Here is a 17,506-nt window from a genome sequence, read left to right as displayed (position 1 = left end):
CAGATACTAAATTTAAAGTAAAACTGAGATTTCTGAACTTTAATTTTTGTATGAGTATCTAACGTCCTCCTGCCCAGCTTTGATTGTTAACCTCCTTTGTCTTTAAAGCTGTTTAGGAGACTCCCTTGACCTTTCCTAGGAGCTGAGTGGACTTTGGTGGGTTTGCTTTGCCATAGGTTTATGAGCCGTGGCAAACTTTTTTTCCTATTAAATCTAAGCTATTACAAAAAAAAAAAAAAACATAACAAAAAAACAAACCTGAAACCCCCAGGAATACGCACAGCATGTGATTCACAGCATGTGAGAGGGAGCTGTAGGTTTCTCAGAATCCAACTTTTTCAATACCCATCTTTTAGTTCATGGGAAAACATGCATTTTCTTTTGGGAATGTTTTTGAGTTATAAGGCCTGCAGATTTCAGTCCTGTAATAGCAATTAAAAAAAAAATATTTTTTTTTTGCTAAGAATAAGTATGTCTTCAATATACTGAAAGGACCCAGCGTGTGTGGGAGACCGGCTGTTGTCATGACTGTATGTATACCATGACATAGTTTTCCATGGACAGCTTTAAGTCTGAGACCAATGTCTGCAGAATGGTAAACATGCATACTTAGTTTTAAAGGGGGAAAAAAAAAATCCAGGTTGAAGGTGTGTCTGAATAAGTGTTTTCAGTATCAGAAGTAAGAAGAGAGAAGTCACTAAAGGGCTAGGTATTTTACTGTGCTGCACGTGAACTGAGGGCAGAGGAAAGGGAGGGAATGCCGGGAAGGGGAGGGTTAGAATTGGAAAGGGCAGGGATGCTGCTGTTTGTCACCTGTGATCAACAGGCAGTACGATTAGGTTACATGTCAGCAGGCCAGTTCAATTAACTTACACATTTATTTATAGTACTGTTGTAGTATACAAAATCTATAGCTGTGTTATTTTGTAAGGCTTGTCATGTTGCATCTACGTCAGAAACATTAATGAAGTAAAATTATTATTGCTTACGACTTTACCATGAGTTTTTCATTCAAAGAAAAATAATTTATAGAGCTTTAATAGCTTGTTATGCATTTTTGACTCTAAGGAGATAACTTGTAACAGAACTGAAAGGTCTTGTTTCACTTAAGGCTTTTCAGCTAGATTTTGCTGTTTAGATGAAAATAAATCTAATTATTCTGTTGATTTAGTTACATAAATTTTCTGTAGTATAACTCAAAAGAGAATTTCACCAATAAGCTTTTACTTTTGCAGTTTACATGGGGTTTGTCTGATTGTCTTTTTTGTTTGTTTTTTGTTGGTGGTGTTTTTTATTTTGTTTTCCCTTACAGAAGTATCACAAAGTTGTAGCTTTATCCCATAAAGGCTTATTCCTGTGTGACGTGTGATGCCACTGTGACACGAGAGACAGTTTCAGAGCGTTTACTGAAAAAAAAACCAGCTCTAGCTGCCATTTGCTCTTCCTGACCTTATTCCCTCAAGCAAGAACACTGCTGAATGCAACAAAGACAGGATAAAATAATTTATATTTTGGAGGGACAGAGGGGAATCGTATTTCGGAGAGATTTCTTAGCAAGTCCTCATTCTCTTCTTGTTCTCTAGCCTGGGCTTGCCTTGCCCTGCCTGGCCCCTGCCCCCTTGCTCCAAACCTGGTAATGGTCTCAATCACCTGCTTGCTGTACCTTGAAGCTTTTATTGTGCCTTGCTGAGGCAGCAGGACAAGTGGAAAAGAATTGTGTCCTTGAATCTCAGACTTCCCTGTAGTCTTCTGGCACCGCAATACCTCTGTGTACTGAAATGTCCCTGGCCTACCCGTGCTAAGGGGAGCTACTGCTTTCCTCGTTTGACAGGAGACCAAGGGTTTAATTTGTCGCACCAATATGGAGCTGAAGTAATCCTGTTCTCAGCTGCTTGCCTTGTCTCTCTCTCTGAGACTGTTGTTTCCACAGCCTGTCTGGCTTCACCTGTGTGCAGATCTGCTGCTGAGCCAGTGGTGTTTTCAGCTCTGCATATTTGCACACAGCAATACAAATTTGAATGTTAATACATTGATAGCCTGAGTTGTACTTTGGCAGTTTAGGAGTAGGCTCGTGTGTGATTCTGCAAGATTGTACCTCAGAGGCAGAAACCTCTGGGCGCGAGCATAGGCAGAGAGAGCCCAGGGAGCCATGGCTGCCATCTCCAAGAGTGCAAATTCCCCGTGTGTGCGAGGCAGCACTTCCCATGGCTTGTGCAACCACGTGGAAGGGAAAAGTAGCAGCCGAGGAACTAAGCCCATGTCCTGGGTTGTCCTTCCAGCCCCTCTTGCGACCTCTGCCCACTGGCTTGGTTGGACTCCCAGCCTGGGTACTCTATTTGCTCTTTAAAACCCTGATTTTTTCCATAGGATATTTGTTCTGTAGTTTTATCAGTTTTTCATCAGCATGATGATTTTATCTGAATTTCTGCTATTTTATAAAATGTTTTTACATCCATTTCTGTCCTAGTCACAGTGCTTGGTACAAGGAAAAGTAGCCTCTCTGCATCTCTCAGAACTGAGAGCTGTTTCTGGTTGGGAGTGTGTGTGTGTATGTGCGTATTTTTTGTGTGAAGACCATGTGCATATTCTGTGTCCATGTGGGAAGCGTCTGAGGGAATTTATGGAGATTTTAGATACATTGGCTGATAAACATAATTTTATTTAGCTTTATTGTTTTTTCTTTTTTTATTCTTTTTCTCCAGTAAGTGGGATTCTTCAAGATTTACATCTGGATTTCCTCATCTTCGTGTCCTACCTAATTTCTCAACTTTTTAGAACTTTGTAATTTATTGTTTCATACAAAATGCATGACTGAAAAGTTAAGGTTGCAAAATCAAGTACAAAAAAGTTAAGAAATGCCTCTTTTGGGCTTGCCTGTGTAGCCTTATATATAAAAATATGAATAGATAAATAAGTATGTATAAGGCTACACAGGCCTATAATATGTGTGTGTGTGTGTGTGTATATTTTTTTTTCCTCCTATGGAATCCTGCTAGGTTCTACGCACAGCATCTGCAGTAGTAGCTGATGGCAGCTGTAATCATAGTTATCTAATATGTGGCCCCATCCCCTTTCCTGCCCAGTGTTCAGACCCTGATTTGAGAACCTATCCAGTGCAGATGGAATCAACAGTGAATTTAGCTACAAGCTCTGCAGAACATGTACAGACTGGCATTACAGGCCTGAAATTGCCCAGATGCATAGAGGCTGTCATTAAAAATGCAGAAGTTAGTTTTCAGACACGCAAGTGATTCTTCTGCATGGTTCCATCTGTTTTTCCAAAGCAGACAATGCTACAGCTTCTGCACAGTGCGTTTAATGGTTCTCTGCAATGGCTGAACGTGTTTTGATGCAGAATAACATTTTTCTCCTGGGCCCTCTCCTTAGGAATGGATGACCTACTTGTGACTTCCTAATATTTAAATTACGAACAAATCATCCTGAAACACGCACCAGACATGGATTATTTCAACCTAGACATTTGCAAAAGTAAAAATATGCTCATGAGTGAAGAAAGGCGCTTAGAAGGGTGGTGGCAACCTGAGCTGCAACTGGTGATACCAGTATCAAAAATTACACTGCCACGGCACTCTCGGGGGTTGGTGTTGACTCTGTATTCTAAATGGTCATGACCATGTGCTCACCTTTGGTCTTTTTATTGACTGTTTCACATCTGTAGTCTTCAAATAGACAGTTCCACAGCCCGTTGTGCCATACATACATAGCCCTCTTCACCTTTCACATATGTTCTGGACCACTGCTTTGTGACTACATTAAAAAAAAAAAAAAAAAAAAAAGCTTCCATATCCTGAGAATTGGGAGAGAAACTCTAGAGGAGGAGACTTTTGTACAGCTGCAGTTTTTTTGAAGAACCATTTATATCGTTATAGCAATTTTATGTATTCTGTGTGTCTCTGTAAAAAAAAAATAATCTTGCTCTGTTCCTAGAACGTTTGTGGTCATATAGCTGCACTGTTGTGTATCTAGCTAGTGATATGACTGCAAAAATAACTACTAATAATGCAAATATTTAAGGATTTGGTGTGCAGTTATTTGTATTTAACTTTGAAAGTAGGAATAGATTCATATTCTGAATACAAGTCATGCTCCTTGCTGATTTTCAGCAACTAATCCACTTGTCTGCCCTGTTTTATGTAGCAGTAAATTGGTCCTAGAAATGCAGGTTAAAAAAACAAAAAGTTCACCTGTATGTCAAGCATTTTCCCTTTTTTATTCCTCATGTCTCAACCTTTTTATTGTGACAATGATGAAAAGTCAAATTTCCTTGTTTTTCTCATTGTTTTCCACTTGATCAGATTCTTTTTTAAAGAACAAAGCAAAAAACACAAACCCCTAGTCCTCAGCTGTTTCTGATGCATGGAAAATTAATCTGACTTCACTTGAGTACGTACCAGTGAGTTGCAGTTGTACTGTGGTGTTTTCTGCTTTACCTAAGGAGTAAAACCACATCTGGCTTATAAATCAGACCAAAATTTGAATACTTCATTCAAGCATGTATTGTAGGTGACTGCTCTATATATTTTACAGGCCTGTAGTGTAAATTACATGGTATGGTGGTAAAAGTCTCCTATGTTTCCTTAGAGGACCATACTGAGAAAACTTGCAGCCCCACAGTATCTGCAAATGTAATGTTGTCTACCTGATGTACTACAACTATGACATTTACAGTAACAATTGTATTTCTTGATTGTTTTTAGAAATTGCCCCTTGGTTACATGTGTTCAGAGCTGAAGATGCTGTGGACTTCTCACAGTTAACATTTGACCCAGGACAAAAAGAGCTCATTGCTGGAGCAAGGTGAGAAATCTATTTTCTTTTCATGTTGCATCAGACTAGATTTTGTTCTTTGTTGATAAGTAATATTGAGCCAAATTCTAACATCAGCTTGCTCTCATGTGACTCCCCTGCCTTCCAGACCCACTAAACTGAACATTATGTATGTTTATTTCGCGTATTCCTGACCAAAGTTAAAAGATGGACTGCCTAGTATCAGGGATCCTAATAGCTTACACTATTCTCATTTTTAAGAGGACTGCCCTGGAGTATGCTCAAACTTTGGATGTGTGCAGTAGAGCAGGCAGATGCTGTATGACAATGTGACAAAAGTTACCATAGCATAAAACTTACGATGATCTCAAATTTGGCTACACCATACGGCTCTTTGTGCTTGGATGATTCTAATAATTATTCAGTACAATGCCAGGAACGATCTGTTAAAGACTGCAGAATTAGTGGTAAAGTTGGTGATAATCATAATTTTTGCACAGTAGGACAGTACTTTGCAAGCTGTGACACTGTCTTAGGTGTCAACATTGAAGCAGTGACAGTCCTTGAACACCATTTTCTTTCTTCTCTTAGCATATGAAGTATAGTAAAACATTTTGGTTGGCAAAAAAATTTAACATTCTAAACTTATTATTTAAATTCTGCCTTCTAAATATATTTTACTCTTGAATTAATGAAGTTCTAGTCACTTCATTTTTCTGTTAGATTTAGCATTGGCATATACTTCTGTTTTCCCATTTGTTTCTTAGTTGAAAATGAGGTTCAAAGTACAGAGTCATAAAATGCACGGCAAGAAAATTTTTTTTCTGTGTGCCAACGAAAGTTGCTTAGCTACAGGGGCAAAACTTTCTGACTGTGGAGGTATATATATGTCTCTGGCCCACCTGAAGTGGGATATCCTGTGGACTCATGTTGATTTTTCTATTCTGTAAGCTGCCAAATCAAATGAGGCATGAGGCTGTCAATTGGTGCTGTTCTGTAAAGACAGCCAGCGTAAGTCAGAGCTGTCTGAGCCTCTCCTCGGTCCCATGGAATAGTGTGTTGGATCAATTCACACTGTATAGATCTCTATAAGGGACCAAAAAAAAAAAAATTCCCCTCCTCTCTTTTTTTTTCTCCATACTGTTTATCTGGGCTCCAAATCTCAGCAAAGAATATGCTCGTTTAAACTTGTGCTTTTGATGAAGTCTTTTGAATCACTGTGGGATAAGCTTTGGATGATTTTGTTGAATAGTCAGTGACTATGAAAAAATGCCAGCTGCCAATTCTGCCTTTTGCAAAAGACCCAATACAGTAAAAGCAATAGGATTCATTTGGTTTCTCTGTAAGTTAATGCTCCTTCAGAGCTTCATATCTCTTGTTCTGTCTAAAATTGCAAAATTAAAAATATCCAGTGTTTTTAAAATCACAATGGAAATCTTTGTTCTCCACAGTCCAGTATAGCTGGCTGTTATTTGTTCATAGAATTTATTGGATTTTTCCTTTCCTTATTCTTCATTTCCATTCTAAATTCTAAGTGTCGTGGTTTAACCCTAGCTGGCAACTAAACCCCACACAGCCCCTCGCTCACCCCCCGGTAGGATGGGGGAAAGAATCGGAAGAGTAAAAGAGAAAACTCATGGGTTGAGATAAAGACAGTTTAACAGGGAAAGCATAGGCCACGCATGCAAGCAGAGCAAAACAAGGAATTCATTCACTGCTTCCCATCGGCAGGCAGGTGTTCAGCCATCCCCAGGAAAGCAGGGCTCCATCACACGTAACGGTTACTTGGCAAGACAAACGCTATCACTCTGAACGTCCCCCCTTCCTTCTTCTTCCCCCAGCTGTATATGCTGAGCATGACGCCATATGGTATGGAATATCCCTTTGGTCAGTTGGGGTCAGCTGTCCCAGCCGTGTCCCCTCCCAGCTTCTTGTGCACCCGCAGCCTACTCGCTGGTGGGGTGGGCTGAGGAGCAGAAAAGGCCTTGACTCTGTGTGAGCACTGCTCAGCAGTAACGAAAACATCCCTGTGTTATCAACACTGTTTTCAGCACAAATCCGAAACATAGCCCCGTACTAGCTACTATGACGAAAATTAACTCTATCCCAGCCAAAACCAGCACACTAAGCTTTTCCACAGCCCTGTTGCGTTTGGCCATGGAGACCTCACTTTACAATGACTGCACTTGCCAGCGGGTTTCTCTAATTGTATGTATTATTGATATTAGTATGTCCTTTTCACTACACATTTTTCGCTTCTTGAAGCATTGTGCCAGACTATGTATTGAAAGTCATTATATGTCATGGAGTCATAGATTCCGAGAATAGCAACCAGTTGTCAGGGTGCTGTAGTCCCCAAAATGTAAGTGTTGATCTTACTGATTATGCACCTTTTGCATGTAGTCCCTGCTATCATGTAGAATGAATCTGTTCACTGTGAATAAGATGTCTAGTTTTTTGCTCGTTTTGCAGGAGTGGTGTTTGCAGCCTTTCATAGTCTCAACTGGCTGCACGGATGTTTTTTTTCTTAACGCACCATTTGTAGTTGCTTTTCACCCAGGGCCATCTGAACAGAGCATTAATATTGCCATACTTGTGCTTTTGTCTGTGGGTAAAATTTTAGTACAAGTTTCTTGCACATCTGCCTCACAGCATTCACATATCTGAATAGCCATTAGAAGAATTAATTTTCTGTCCTAAGCCACAAATGTGCTTTCATGCAAGCAGTGAAGAGAATGCACTGTTAATTCCCCCTCCCTGGTGAAATATCTTTTGATACACAGTTATTTCTCTTAGACTATTCCAACTTTTTTTTTTTATTATTATCTTCTTGTACTAACGCTTCAGTACGGAAAAACTAATAACTATGTGCAATGTGATTTCAGTAAGATCTGAACAGTTAAAAGTTCCTGTTCAGTTGTGAAAATCATAATTTGTAGCCCTCTAACATGTTTTTTCCTTCTCTACCCAGTCAATGGTAGAGAAGGGAAATGTGCGATGTGGCACATGGCAAAGCTACATATAAACTTAGATTACTCCGTTTACACTGCCAAGAGAAGTACTCCCATTATGATTTACTTGTCCAGCATCCAAACAAAAACCGGGGGTGATGCTTGCACCTCTAGGCTTCTGCTTTAGTAAGGTGGTGTTCTTCTAAACCAGAGGAATTATTTTCACAATGAGGAGCTGTATCCTGGCTCAGCTTAAATTTATAATTGATTTTTTTCACCTTAGTGGAGTTTAGTGAACTCTTTCCCCCAATTTCTCTGTCTTAGAAACCAAACAAAATAATGTTGTGAAAGTCTGACACTCTAGGAAATTCTTTAATCCCTTTTCCATCACTGATATTCTCTGTGGGTGATTCTCTTCCACTTTTTTGAAGTTCTACAGCCTCTAAAGAGGTTCATGACTTGTTTGTCTTAATAAGCAAGGTAGTGAAGATCCCAGCTGGGAATCAGACTGGATTCCTGTTGGGACTGCCAATGTCATGCAGCTACGTAAAAGGACAGATATGATCCCATCATGCCTCAAAAGGTTTCTCCCGTAGTGACAGAGAACTATTGATATCGTTGCACAAGGTCCTTGGGAGACTTTAAACTGTAGTAGTGTGTATTATTCTGTTTATATATACTTAAACAAGGTTAACCGAAGTTAGGAACAGATGTAGGGAAGGGTTGCTAACAGGCAAATGAAGAGGGTTGGAATTGTAGTACAGGAAAACAAAGGCTGAGCGTGTGTGTGGTGCCTGCCCATAAATCCATCAGCAGGTACATCTAGGGAAGGAAATAGCTGTATAAACTACACAGTAGTGTTGGCAGAAAACCAAATCAGTTTAAGTTGGCCATGGGTAATTTAGTCAAGAAACAATGAGTTTTGTTACATTCTACCAGCGTGAACAAAACAAGAACAGAAATATTTTTGAGATAGAGATCTCTAAATATATGAAAGGGATCTCTAAATATATGAAATTCTATAGTATTTGCCATAGCAGGCAATGTCCAGGAAGGTAATTACTAATCCTATATTGCTAAGATTAGTCTTGCTTGTGCAGTTTGGGAAATAAAGGTGGTCTTCTGATGCCTGCGGGCATTCTGTAGGTGCTGTGCAAAACCAGATTTTTTACAATTTTATCTGCGCACAAACACACCACCCCACCCCCACCCCCCCCCCCGCCTCCACCTCCACAGGTTCTCTTCCAGCCCTTGTGAGAAGTCTCTGGTTGATATTTTATTTTGTTCTGCAAGATGTCCAGTTCTCCTATAGGTCTTAAGTTGATTAATTTGGAGTCTCCTAGCCTTGTTTCAGTTTCCTTACACCATCTGCAGCGATCTACAAATGTTACTGCTCCAGTACTAGCACACAACTTCACTTCAATCATCCAGTCCACCCTGGCACTGGTATTTCCCTTGTGCGGAGGAGTTGCCTAAGATTTGGAGCCACCCCCGCCCCTTCCCTGTCCCACCACCCGCATTAGGGAGAGAGGCTGCTGATCCCAATGAAGTTTGGTTTTGGCTCAGTCTGGCTTATTTCTAGAGTGTGCACAGTCATGTTCTCTGAACACAGTAGAAACACAGAACTGCAGCCCGTTTTGTTCACCTTTCAAATCCCTCACAAATCCGGTACCTCATCTGTGGAGAGTGTCTTTATTTCTTAGGTCACACTGATACACGTTTCCTACCATGAAGTCCAAGGCCTTTTAGTAGCGACTGCTTTAGTTTCTGAATACTGCTATACAGTACAGGTTCAATTATACCTCCTGTTTTAATTGTAAAAGGATCTAGCACAATTTTCAAGTTTAACAAGGCTTGCACTTGTCTTTGTGTCAGAGTCACTTGACAATCATTAATGCCTTCCAGTGTAACAGGTCTGCTTAATAACATATATTGGATCTGAAGTGTAAGTGTTGTAATACTTTTGTTTTAAAACAGTGTTGTTTGGTCTTCCCTCAATCTGCTGTGCAAAAGGAGATATATGTGTACCATTGGCGAGGGCTTCAGAGGGAGAGGAATATCTTCTAAAATGACTGATGAGTTAGCCTGGATCTCAGTAACAACCCTCACTTGCCCTGTGTCCTGGTTTCAGCTAGGATAGAGTTAATTTTCTTCTTAGTATCTGGTATAGTGCTGTGTTTTGGATTTAGTATGAGATAATGTTGATAATACACTGATGATTTAGTCGTTGCTAAGTAATGCTTACACTGGTCAAGGACTTCTCAGCTTCCCATGCTCTGCCAGGTGCACAACAAGCTGGGAGGGGGCACAGCCAGGACAGCTGACCCAAACTGGCCCAAGGGCTATTCCATACCATATGGTGTCATACTGCATATATAAACTGGGGGGAGTTGGCCAGGGGGCAGCGATCGCTGCTTGAGGATGGGCTGGGCATTGGTCGGCGGGTGGTGAGCGGTTGTATCACTTGTTTTTTCCTGGATTTTGTTCCTCTCTCACTCTTGTGTTGTTTTCCTTCTCATTACAATTTTTTTTCCCCCCAATTATTAAACTGTTCTTATCTCAGCCCATGAGTTTTCTTACTTTTGCTCTTCTGATTCTCTCCCCCATCCCACCAGGGGGGACGGTGAGCGAGCGGCTGCGTGGTGCTTAGTTGCCGACTGGGGCTAAACCACAACACGCCGCTTTCCTAGGACATTTTTGCACAGATTTTCCATGTAGAAAAATTCATTTAGATAGCTTTGAGAAATGGGGGAGTGGGTGGAAGGGGTGGGGACAGACAGGGGAAAAGTCAGAGGGAGAAATTTATCTTGCCCCACTTTGATCAAACAGCCTAAAGTGCATAGTGAAGACAAGCAAAGATTACCGTTCAATTTATGAAGTTGAATTAAGGGAAGAAGAATGATTTTTATTATGGTTGCTGTGTTTTAAAATTTACATTTGAAGAATGTAACAGATTTTTCAGTGTTATGTTAATTGGGTCTAGATTTAATGTAAAAGGAACTTTTTTTCTTAATAGGTATGTGCTAAATTGTATGAGATTATACATTTATGTAAAATGAAAAAAAAAAGAAAATAGATTTATGAGAAACACTCTACAGAGAAAATTCAGTATGGATGTAAACCAGTTGTTAGTACATTATGAAGACTATTGGCTTTTGACACAGGGCAATGTAGCTATATTCCCATGAAACTCTATCTTTAAAATTTGCCCCAGGCATTGTTCTTAGCATCACATATGACCAGGCAGATAAAAATAAATGAGTTCTCTTGCAATCTGAAACCTTCTGGAGAATTCATTTGTTTTCTTAAAAAAACCCCCCAGATGGCAGGGCAGAATTTACTTTTATAATTAAGTGGCATCAGCAAAGGATTACTCTCAGGGCATTAGCTCCTCAGTAAGCTCAAGGAAATGAGAGACTGCTTGTTTGTTTATTCTGATAAATCCTGATAAAATATTCAGATGAATATTTCTCTGTGTGTTATTTAGGGGACTGACTTAGCATCTAATCAAATATGATAATGATTTCTGTATTTTGAAATGCCAGTAAGCATGGAGATTCATGGATTTCCCCAAGAACAACCTTGCCTTCTTTTCGTATGTGGAAGCGCTTTGCCGTATGTCCTGCAGCGTTTTCTTTGTTTCTCCCTTGGAAAGGTCAATTGAGGGGGGAAAAGACCAGCTCAGGGGAAGGATACAGTGGTGTCTGAATTGCCCTGGCAAATTGTGCATTGCCTTTTTTTCTCCTTGTTCCCTGACAATGCACTAAACACTTAGCAGCTATAGTTTTTATAAATCAAAAACTGTTAAAAGTGTTCCAGCCATTTTGGTAAAACGAGAGTCAACTAGAAGCACGTCTCAAATGCAGTAGGTAGGGGCAAAAATGTTGAGGTTCAAAATATCTAGTTACATTTTCCTTTTAATCCATTCTTTTTTCTCTTTTTTTTGTGACTTTTACATTTTTTTTCTTAATGGTTTTATGCAGAGCATGCAAGAAGAATTATGTCAGAAGAAACTTGTTTGTTTAAAGGAAAAATGAAGTAATCTTCCTCTTCCCAATCTTCTTGTGCTTGAAATTATGAGCTGGTAGGAGCCTAGCTGGAGTTCATTCTTAAGATGTGGTAATTTATTTTTTAAAAGTCAAGTTGGGCTAGTTCAGCTATACTTTAAAATTATATAGTTACTTATGAGAAACGGGTCTCAAAGCTATTCAACTTTTTTTTTAATTGTATAATATATATTTAGACATATCTTACATATTTTTTTTACACAGAGCATCCTAATAATGGTGGCTTTCTCCTGTATGTTCTCCTGCAAGTTAATTAAACTTGCTTTGAGGGTTATAACTTGCTTTGAGGTGGCTTATTGCCTCAGTCACTCCTTATCTCGTTGATGGACTGTAACAGTATGCTTTTTCACTTAATTAGAGTGTGTTTGGGAACGTTAATTTGAACCATTACCACTACTTGCCATAATAACAGAAAGGCAAATTAAAGGATTCATTAACAGTGGTTTAAGAATCTCTAATAAAGGAATAAATAACTGTACAGGTTTGCTTCTTGCTGTTGTCTGCTCCCAGCAGGAGAATCTGAGAGCTTCTTGTTAATGAGATGCTCTGAGCGCTACACATTGGGAGAATATACAGGCACCAGGAATTAGTGCTATATTCTTTGAACATCCATCTGGGTTTTATTGCTCATCTAACACTTGGTTCAGAGTAATCAGTGTCTGTCCTTCCACAGATTGATCTAATCTAATCTAATCTAAGGTATGGTTTAATGTTAAATCTAAGAGAAATTATCATCCTACTGCTGTGGAAAGAGGAAGGTCTTTCTCCCCCTACTGCTTCTCTTTCCCACCTTGCTAATGGGTTCCTAAATATTTTGAAAAGCTAATGCTTTGTACCTCTCCTCCTTATGCCTTGTTCCACTACGCGATTTGCTCCTCCTTTGCACCAGCTCTGGTAATAGTCTGGTTGCAGAGTAACACTAGGCAATTCACTAACCCCACAAAAAGCACTCGTTTTCTTGTGCTGATTTAATGTCTTGCCATTTTAATTAGCGGAACTAACATCATCAGAGGAGCCCTGGAGTTGACTCAGGGTAAGATGAAAAGAGAAATGGCAGGGGTAAATGGAACTTCTTTGGCAGAGAACACTGCTATTTTAGTGTAAGCCATCTTTAGAAATTACATCAGATGAATGGTGTTCTGAAGGTACCTGTCTTTAATTGAAGTCATGACACATTTAATCTGTGCTAGCAGTAGTACATGTCCTGCTGCAGAATATGGCAACTTATGCCTTCTCTTGGTTCCTGGTTAGACTGTGTTCTCATGTCAGTTAGCTGCTCCTTTCTTCTGCAACGAATGTTAGGCCAAACATATGGTTTCTGTCCTACATCACCAGCAGTTTGGTCCTTGCTGAACTTGTCTACTTTGTGTGTGCCTTTATGGCACTGAAATGCAGGGCAGGGAGCTACCAGCTGGCCAGAGGCTGATAACCGTGATATAGAAGAAGTACTAGAGAGGTACCACTTGTGTAATCAGTCAGGAGCTGGTGGAAGGCCAGGACTTACATAAAGTTGATAAGGGGGATTCAGACTGGAACATGGAACGTCTAAACAAGAATTACTGTCCTTGGGAGTAAAGCACATCCTGGAGAAATATGTAAACTAATTAAGACATTTTGGGAACAATCTGAAACTACTAGTAGAAGTGTGATAAGAAGCACCCTCATGCGAACTATCCTCATTATAATACTAAAAGTCACACCCTTTGAGCTGGAGACCCTGGCCCAAGCAGACACCCCTCACCTTTGAGTGTGGGCAGAATATTAAAGTAGCACTGTAACTTTAAGTTGAAAAAAGAGGAATGTAGACCAACAGAAAACTGCTTTGTGTAATTACTTCTGCATATGCATAACTGGACTGTATAAATACTGTACCTGCATGACCAAACTTTGTGCTAGCTTTGTGGAGCTACCACCTAGCACCCATCTCTGTGCAGACGTGAAAGAAAATACCTCTGCCCCGTGTGTATATTGGTGTCTTGCACACGGGGTAAACGACCTCACACTTGTGGGATAACACTTGGAGCAGCAGTCGGGTCTGTGAAGGACTGTCCCTGCCTCTGAAACACTGGTGCCTTGCATGAGTTACTGCAGTGCCCTTGTGGATGCACTTGAGTGGCTGCACTCATCTTGTGAGTGGGCTGCTCAGATGCTAGGTAGGTGTGTGGGTTTCAGTCCTCATTCCAAGAGTACAGTCAGAAAATTTAACGGTGCAGTGATGCTTACTGTGTACATGACCTTCACCTCTCAAAATTGGATGGTAGCAAGATTGCGTTTTATAGAGAGACGTGTTGACATCATGTGCTTACCTTGGTATGCATCCTGCTTCTGAATTTCCCACGTACACTGAGCTTCCACTGAAGGGAAGGGCTCTGTTGGAAACTAATGGCTCTACCAGAGGACTGCAGCATGATCACAGGAGGGAAAATCAAGGCTGGCTTTGAAAATATGGGCCATTGATTTTAGTATCTCCTTCCTTTATGTACCTTTAGCGTTAATGTGATCACTTACATAGTTTTTGATCATTTTGTTGTTGCAGTTTCTTTTCTTAATAAAATAATAAAATTCAAAAAAAGCCCAAACTTTGGCTACTGTCGACTCTTCACCCACCCCGCCTCCAGAAAAAAACCCAGCTTAAGCAAACTTTATGTGCCACAGTTGATTACTGTAGGAAAGGAGGCTGCAAAAGGTGTGAACTGTCTAAATTTTCTATTTAAGCCCATTCCCATTATTGTTTGGGGGTTTTTTTTTTTGTTTGTTTTTGTTTTGAGGAGATATAACAGCAGCATTTAAATTTAATTTCAAATTAATCTTGAAAAGAAACTGAAGATTAATATGTTGAACAATGAAACGGCAACAAGACCACATAGGTTTTGCATGGCTTTTTATGTGGGTGGGTACTGTACAGTGTATGCCGTATCTGCCAAAATGTAAAAACTGGGGGCATGTACTTTGAGATATGTGTTGCAGCATTAAAAAGTATTAAAGGTTTGGTCAGCCACAGTTATGAAATACAGGGTTAACATTTTGGTTGAGGTGATATTTCAGGGTAAAGTTGAACCCAGCAACAACTTACTAAATAAATAGCTGAGTAAGCTCACAAACTTATCTGGACTAAAGCATAATATTCAGAAAAGCCTTGATCTGTGGTGCACAGGTATATTCTGAGGCCATCTCTAGCTGGGGAACTTGAGTGCTCTGTGTGAGAAGCAGAGGCCAACAGGAGAAGATGGTAATGCATGTTTGAGACAACATGACATGATGGGACTTCAGGAGGAGAGCGAGTTCCAGAGCTGCAGAGACAGGCTCCTAGTGCCTTTCTGCTTTTCCTGTAGAAGCTCATGGCAAGAAATACGTAGAACCGATGCCTGGCTGTTGTTGGACATCCGTGCAGGAGTGCTGTTTCAGGATCTCTAGTCGCTGCTGAGGCTGTATGTGGAGCCACAGGGAAGTGAATGTAGTAAGATTTGCTAATCCTGAGGAGAAACCATCAGAGAAGGAAATCAGGTTTTACAGGACCTTTGAGTGGATTAATTTAATTTATAATGGGATTCTTTCCTAATTGACTCCAATAGTGTTTTTCTCATTCTGTTTGCCATGCTCAGTTTCTCACTGGTCAGCCTATGATCACCTGAGTCTTCCTTTTGCCCTTTTGAATGTTAATAAAACATGGTTAGTCTTTCACTCCTCAAGAATGCCTGTAATTTTAGAAATTATTAAAAAAGAGCAATAAGAAGACCAAAAATCACTTCACCATAATTTTTAGGTTGAATTAGCATGACCTGCTAGTCTGAAAATATTTATCTCTGTGTATATGCTGTTTTCACATCTTTAGCATTTGTCAGTAAGCTGCTTATTTAATTATTCTCATTTGCTGAGACTTCTATTTCCTGCAAAATGCAGACAAAAAATTACATAATGACCATTCTGTTTTTCATTATTGTAATTTGAGCATTTTCATATAATAGTTCGACTAGACCACTTTGATTAGGTTTCTTTCATTTCCAGCGTATCGTCCTTAGCTTTTTCACATATTTTTCCTGTCGTATCGTAATGTAACCAAATGAATTTTCTACATCATAATTTTTTATTTATATTGATTATCTCATTTCCTCCTATTCCTATTTCTTTTTTCATTTTATTTCCAATTGCTGATTTTACTACACTGCAGAACTAGAATTGGCTTTTAGCCAAAACTTTCCTGTCTTGATTGTGGAATCGTGACTTTTTGCTTGATAGTTGATTCTTACAGAGCTTATACTTTTCATTTTCAGTCTTAATATTTTTTCCTTCCAGTAAATTGAATAAAATTTTCTTCTTTCATGTGAAATAGTTTCTTGAAAGAAGTGCACAGGAAGGAATCTTTTACTGGTTTATTTCCAGGAGATTTGGCAGTATGTTTGTATGTGTGGTCATGCCTCAGAGTTTCTGAGTTTCCTGCAACCCTATTTATTGCTTCAGGCTTTCAATTGCAGATGCATATGGGGATTTGGGGTAGGGGTTTTTTTGTTGCTATTTTATGAGTTTTTCAAAAGCTTAATCTATAGTAAGTTTTCCTAAGCTGTATGTGCCACCTTAATGTTCTTCTAATTCATGTCTGTATTTAATGCAACGGTATTTATTGTTGTTGCATTCACATTTTATAGCTTGCTGTTTCACAAAGAAAAGGGTAAAGTGCTGGATTTAACAACCATTACTAGCATGCTGTACTTTTGAATCTTTATGGGTTTTCAATTGATTTTTGACATGGACTTGTTTAGGAACATACAGAAGATTAGTTTTATGCTTTCATCTGTAGTCATACTGAATGTATTCACTGCAATAGATCGAAATACGTTGTCGTCAAGGAGGTGACTGGAGCATGCTTTTTGTGGTGCTTCTTTCAGTTCCCACTGATACCAGTGGAAGTCTTTGCCATTGGGTTTGAGCAGGCTCTTGATTAACAGGCTTTAGTTATCATAGTTCAGCCAGAAAAGTTGTTCAGTGCTGTGAATGTAAAGCAAAATGCTTATTGCCTGCTGGCTATCTGAAGGGATACAGGATGCTGCTTTGTCTCAGAGTTAGTTGTGTTTTCTTCTCATTACAGTGCCCTTCTGTTTGCAGATTTATGTAACATATTTGCTTTCCTCATTCGTTAAGCACCAAATGGAAACAAATTTACCAATTACCGCCAGTGTCAAATCAGTTTAATTCCAGCATGTAAAGTTGTATTTGTCTTGCTTTTATTACCACCATATTTGGCCAAGAGACAGGCCTACGTGCTAAGAGGTCTGTACCTATGCTTCAGAAATGTACTTGGTCATTTTTATTTCACATCCTTTGTTGCCTTCAAAGCATAAATGCACTAGAATAAAGCTAAACAGAGGTTGAAAAATGGCAATCCAGGTCATAATCTCAATAACATAATAAAAATATTGTCACCTATTTTGTGAGCAGCATAATGGCTCTGCACATGTCATGAAAATTGGCATTGACTTTTTCTTCGGACTGCTAGATTTATTAATATCATATTTCCAGTGTATTTTTTTTTTACTGTCACACTGTTGTTTTGGGGTTTTTTTATTATTATTTTTCTCATATATGTCCTTTTTGAATGAGTTCTCGCATGTTAGAGATGCATGTCTTAGAATGTTAAACAAATACAATAGGTTGTATTTGTTTGTAGAGCTAAATGTAGTCCTGCAAGTTTTACTGAAGTGGGCA

The 17,506-nt window shown here is 39.4% G+C and overlaps 1 protein-coding gene across 2 annotated transcripts in view; it reads left to right on the top strand.

Moving 5' to 3' along the window:
- Positions 1 to 17,506, top strand: part of SEMA5A (semaphorin 5A) — a 354,266-nt gene that overhangs the window by 122,320 nt on the left and 214,440 nt on the right. For both annotated transcript variants that reach the window (XM_072853077.1, XM_072853078.1), the window contains exon 4: positions 4,719 to 4,818. In XM_072853077.1, the coding sequence (XP_072709178.1) occupies positions 4,719 to 4,818 (100 nt within the window). The remainder of the gene's footprint in view (positions 1 to 4,718; positions 4,819 to 17,506) is intronic.

The sequence above is a fragment of the Ciconia boyciana genome, chromosome 2, assembly GCF_034638445.1.
Source record: "Ciconia boyciana chromosome 2, ASM3463844v1, whole genome shotgun sequence".
Classification (NCBI taxonomy): Eukaryota; Metazoa; Chordata; class Aves; order Ciconiiformes; family Ciconiidae; genus Ciconia; species Ciconia boyciana.
This window is presented reverse-complemented; position numbering and strand designations above follow the sequence as displayed.